General features: G+C 39.0%; 1 protein-coding gene across 1 annotated transcript; it reads left to right on the top strand.

The window, feature by feature from the left end:
* Nucleotides 1–369: 369 nt before the first annotated feature.
* On the top strand, nt 370–4,907 carry LOC306767185 (techylectin-5B; the record flags this gene model as incomplete). The annotated part of the gene is made up of 8 exons (XM_079255107.1): nt 370–525; nt 2,171–2,386; nt 3,480–3,599; nt 3,675–3,789; nt 3,875–4,012; nt 4,193–4,409; nt 4,493–4,688; nt 4,761–4,907. The coding sequence occupies 8 exons, from the start codon at nt 370–372 to the stop codon at nt 4,905–4,907; spliced, it is 1,305 nt and encodes a 434-aa protein (XP_079111233.1).
* Nucleotides 4,908–6,000: the final 1,093 nt, after the last annotated feature.

Raw genomic sequence — 6,000 nt, 5'->3', positions numbered from 1 at the left:
AGCTGGGGTGAGTTTAACATGTCTTTCAATGTATGCTTAGTGGACAGGAAAGAAATTGGATTTTGACTTTGGTAGTCTGTGATGTATATCGTCTGTAGTCTTAGTGTGACTTATAATGCATAAAAAGCTAAGTTTCACAAGTTAAATAGAAATGGAAGCGGAGACTGTGTGTTTCTTTCGAATGCTGGGTGCTTTATTTAAATGCCCTCATGGATATAACAGTAGTTTATAATGAGAAGTTAATTCAATCATATTTACTTTACGTCTTGCAGGGAGAGCCGGCAGAGCCTCACATGGTGAAGCACATGTACTTGTGTCCCATGCTCATCCTCACTGACAAGGCAGGGACAGAATAACCCTGTGACGGAGATGCTTTTCCCGACCTTAGCCAACATTCCCAGCTGGAGCATGTGCTCTGCTCTATATATCTTTATCTTGTTGCTCCCAAAGGCCAAAGCAGACACTCCGAATGCTTCCACTCTAAGAGATGGAGGAGGTTCCCAGTGTGGGGAGTACACAAACCAGGTAAATACTTTGAGTGAGTGGCAAAGTGGTGTTCTACAAGCAGTAGTAGTAAAGGCATGTTAATGTTAGGGGCTCTGAAGATTTACCAGCTCTGGTAGGAAGTGATGCAGAACTTATAATTCTTCTCCAAGCATGTGCTGCTACAAATTTATTTCAAGTAGTGTTTACAGTCACTAAAAAAGGGGGTAACTCCTGCTTTTCCCTTGTCATCTTGTTTGGTTTATTTCACCTGGCTTGCTAAAGTCTGCTCAGGACTTTAATAAACAGATGCTTCATCCAACCGATATTTAAGTATTTGATGAAGGTGATTATATTTTTCTTCACTTGCGATTTTGTAGTACAAGGTGGGTATGACTTCATTGTAACATTGTACTTTATTAAGTGCAATAGCGAGTACAGCTGTCTTATATTTCAACACACCAGTGAGACATCAGGGCAGTCTGGGGTTATTCTGTTTCTCATGGACATTCAGTTTAGAGAGACTGGTTTCAAGGCACTTAAATCCAGTTTGACAACAATGGCTTGTCCAACCAGTTCAAACAAGTCACAAGGCTTCGTTAAATCCATCTAGTCCAATTTGTAGTGCCATTAGTCAGGGGTAGTAGTTATTTTATTTTATTTTATTTTATTTTATTTTATTTTATTTTATTTTATCTTATTTTATTTTATTTTGTACTGCCAAAAATATTAGTGTAAATTTCTACCAGTGGGCTAAGCTTATTAGCATAAAACAAAATTTTATTATGAACCTAATGATGAAATGATGGTGTAACTTGCAAATGTTTAAAACCTAATGAAAAACAAACTCAGTAGGTATTTACATGTAACAGAAAAAACCTCAGTAGATGGAGAATTTATGGTCTATCTGTTCTTTTGGACTGAAGTGTCCATGTGTTCCAAGCAAACTGGATAGCAGGAGTGATATCACAGAGCTCAGGGAACCTGCAAATGAAATTGTGCTAAACATACTATATAAATGTAATGATTTGACATCTAGACTAAAAAAAAAAAGAGGGGGGGGTTAGGGTTTTCTTACATGGTAATGTAACATTGAAATAAATCATCTAACCCCCCCCAAAAGTGACATTTCCAGTTGGGTTGAGATACCTTTAGATTAATTTACAGTGTTTTGTTTAAGCTGCATTTACTGACAGCTAGCTGAAGAAATGAAATGGGATCTGACAGATTCTAGTAACACTTGTAAGAACAATACAAAAACCAAAACAAATGGTGGGGTCAAGTGAAGTAAATGCTGAAATTGAAGTTTTTAAGAAACATGTCATTGTGGATACTTCAAATTAAGAAACATGTTATTTTTCAAAATGACAAGATGATTTAAACATTTTATTGCAACACACTATGAACTTTTTTATTTTTCAGACAAAATGAAAGAACTGCTGCACAGCTTCCATATTTTGAGATACAGTAGAAATGTATATTGATTTTTGGCATATGACATGAAGATGAAAAGTTGATCTACTGATAGGAAACATGGTTCTGCTGTTTTATATCCTGGTTGATGGAGAATTTATTGACAAGTAATTTCCATCTTTATTATTTGTACTTTTACCACAATTTGTTACCATCCGTAGTGCCTGACGAGAAACTGAAACTTCCTCTTGATCAAATCTTCTTCCCCTGACAGCTGATGGAGGACGGCATGTGCCGGTTGGTGGCCACTTTGCCTCAACTAGATGAGCGGAGATGCCCAGACATGTTCCGCTGCAGTGATGAGGTCTCCTACTGGTTGCATGAGAATGAGGAGAGGAAGCAGCAGATTGTCATACTGAAAGAGACCATCTCTGAGCTGCAGGAAGACCTGAGGAACCACCGGCACCGCATTAAAGTGCTCGAGCTGCAGGTGACTAAGCGCACATGGATCAACTGTCACCCAATCCTGTCAACTGCTTTGAGTATTTGGTCTAGTCTACCTGGTGACCCACGGGTTTTCTACTCACACAGGGACAGCTTTCTGCGCGTAACATTCAATATGCCCTTCCATGGGCAGACTTTTTGTGAAATATTTATTTCCTTTTTATATTCTCTCTGTTATCTGGAGTCAGACATCAGACTGCAAATAAATATTTCATCAGAGAAGCCTTGATCCAAGTTTAGAGTGTGAACTGAACCTCAGTCATTAATATTTAAGAAAAATTCATCCATAGTCTTTCAACTATAAGCAAAAATGTCTCTCTGTACTGATCTGCACCCACGTGTGCTGCTTGGTCATCAAGCTGGCTTGCATTTCTACATGTCCTTGACCTTAGTCACTAACAAGATTAGCCTCCTACCCCTCCACGTGCAGCCTCATGCGTCTCAGATGGTGAGCTTAGACAGAAAGAGACACCTCTCACCTGGACCAGTCGGTAGCCTCAGGTAGATGGCTGAAGAAACTCGTGTTTGTTATTCATAAGCAAAAAGGGCTCCGAGGTTTGTGGTAAAGTGAGTTAATACAGATCAGATCTTGGCATTTGTGGCCTCAAATTTTACAATAACCTTATTTATCCTTTATGTTCTCTGAGCATCGTTTCTCATTCAAAAGTCAAAATTTTAGGTGTTAATGCAAACAGTCTAAGACTGTCTAACTCAGTGTTAGACAGTCTTAGACAGATATCTTATTAAAGATATTTTGACAAAAACAACATAATTTTTCAACATTTTCAGTTTGTGGTATGCCCCGTGATCTTTGTAATAAAAATAATGCAGCTTGGCTCAGAAAGGGCCAAAAAACACTGGTCTAACTAGTCTATTATTGACAGCTCAAGGTTCCCATTTGAAAAAGTTAGAGTAATGGTATTTTCCCTGTTTAACATCTCTTAGATTAACAAAAGAAGATTCAGTTTGGCGTTACTATAGGTGTTATATCATTTTGACATGTCTGAGATGGAGAAGTTTAGTTATTATATTGTGTTGTTTTGGGATATGTGTGTACTTGTGTATACACAATTTCTCAGAGTGAAGAGAAGGTCCACCAGAACATCTCTCTGGAGCAGCGTTTCCATGAGCTGGAGGTCCATTATGCTGAAGCAACCTCCATACTGCATCTCCAGGGGACCCTGATTCTTGATCTGCAGGTACACTTTTAACTTGTTTTTGTATGGGAGTAATGTAAGATTTCTAGATGTTTAACAAGTTCCCTTTCTACCTAGAACCAACTGCACAATCTGACACTTTTAGTGGAAAATGTGAAAAGAAGTCCAGGCTGTTCAGTCAATATTGTCCGTCCCAATTCTCTTCTAAACACTCAAGAAGCTCTGCACCCAGGTTGGTGTTCATGTGATTTGTCAGCAGAGGGAGCCAAACGCCACAGGCTGCTTGTTTGACTTTGTCTTTTATGCTCTTCTTTTAGAGATCCAGCATGTTGGGAACTGCCCCATTGACTGCGCTTCCATCTACTATAATGGAGTGAGAAGGTCAGGTCTCTACACTGTGGTGCCACTACTGGCTGGCATGCCTGTGGAAGTATACTGTGACATGGACACAGACGGTGAGTCAGTAATAAAATGCAAATGCCATAATGATTTAAACACTGTACATTAAATATTATTTATTCATCAGATGATTCCATACAAAGTAAATCTGTAAGATATGCAAAGTTGCCTCATACTTCTGAATGAATTTCTCACATTTTTTTTTTTTTATGTACAATGGCTTCTTTTGACCTCAGGTGGTGGCTGGACCGTGATCCAACGGAGAATAGACGGCTCAGTGAGCTTTGACCGCAGTTGGAGGGATTACAGGGATGGATTTGGTGACCTGCACTCAGAGTTCTGGCTGGGCAACAACCACATACACGACCTGAGCACCCAGGGAGACTACAGCCTCCGAATTGACCTGGAGGACTGGAGCATCCAGCACAAACATGCCCTCTACCAGAGCTTCAGGTGGGTGTTGTGTGTGCAGACACAGCTGGTTCCTGCAAAACCTTCCTAATTTTCTTCGATTCTTACTGTTAATCTGTGTGTAGTGTAGAGGATGAGGAGCATCAGTACCGCCTTCATGTGTCAGGCTTCAGCGGCACGGTGCAGGACTCGTTTAGCTGGTACCATGACAAGCAGAGCTTCAGTACACCAGACAGTGGTAACATCTGTGCTGAGATCTCCCATGGCGGATGGTGGTACAACCAGTGCTTCTATGCCAATCTGAACGGAGTCTACTACAGGGTAAGAACACCGATTACCTTTAAAAATGACACTATTGAAGACAAAAGTGTTGACTTTTTCTTTACCCTGCAGGGAGGACATTACACACCAAAAGGCCGGGGGCCTCTGGGTCCTGATGGGATTGTTTGGTACTCTTGGAAGGACTCTGATTACTACTCCTTGCGCAAAGTCAGCATGATGATCCGACCGCACAGCTTCCAGTCACGTTTGTCACCCTGAACTACTGTCATCATGGCAACAGTGTGGGCACAGGAACTGATGTCAGGATGACACTGTGACAACGATAGCATCATAGCACTGTTGTCTGCATGAAAATGGCACATTTTTTTGTGTTTTTTGCTGTTTTTTTTTTTTCTTCTCTCAGTCATGGGAAACAAATACTTTTATACTCAACTTTTGTACATTAGTTTGGTACTATTTGTGACTTTTTGCAACAAAGCCAAGAAAATGCACTTTTAAAAAGTGCATTTTGGATTGCTGTCTGCACGCTGATAGGTTTCCAGAAGCCTAAAGGTTGCTGTCTCTGTCAGGCATGAATGAATGCAAGCTCATCTTGTGTTTATGCATGATTATTATCATTTTGGTTAGTTATTTTCAGTCCTTTTAAGCACTTGACTGAGGGTAAAAGTAATTTAAAAGTCAGGATATAAGATAATTATATTTGAAATTGTCAGAGATTTTATTAATTGCCACTGGGCTAAAAAAAAAAAAATGGTTGTCCTATGAATTGCTCTATTTTCAGTGTTCAAATTGTACATTAAAATGAAAAGTTTTGATAGAAAACATTTTTAAAAGGTATTCATATATATTTATATTTATTATGACATTTAAACATAAACATACCCATACAAATAATTATTTCAGTCATAAGTGTAAACATGTTTAATTATATTCAGACTTTATTGATCCATTCTATTGTAAATCAGAAATGATAAAGTTGTGCTTAATATGATGATCATAATTGATTGTTAGTGTGTTTGTGCCAACACAAGAAAGATTTGTTTGTTAAAAGACACAATAAGAAGAGTTTAAGAGGATTTAGTATAGACTTGAAGAAGAGGATTAACGATTCACACAAGTCAGAAAAATCTCTTTGGAACAATGTCTAAGCAACTGCAGACTCCAAGTTCAGCAGTTTTTACTGCACCGCTTCTTCCAGATGTTATTTAGAATGGGAACATCTGGGAACTCTCGACTGGAAGCTGCTGGAACACCACAGTCACTGAAATACTACAAGTTTTACACCATTATGGACTGAGCACACGAAGAAGAACCTCTTTGCAGGAATGTTTTATTGTCAGAAAGAAGAAGG

This window comes from Telmatherina bonti, assembly GCF_933228915.1.
Source record: "Telmatherina bonti genome assembly, chromosome: 16".
NCBI lineage: Eukaryota > Metazoa > Chordata > Actinopteri > Atheriniformes > Telmatherinidae > Telmatherina > Telmatherina bonti.
Note: the sequence above shows the minus strand (reverse complement) of the source record. Positions and strands in the feature narration are given on the sequence as shown.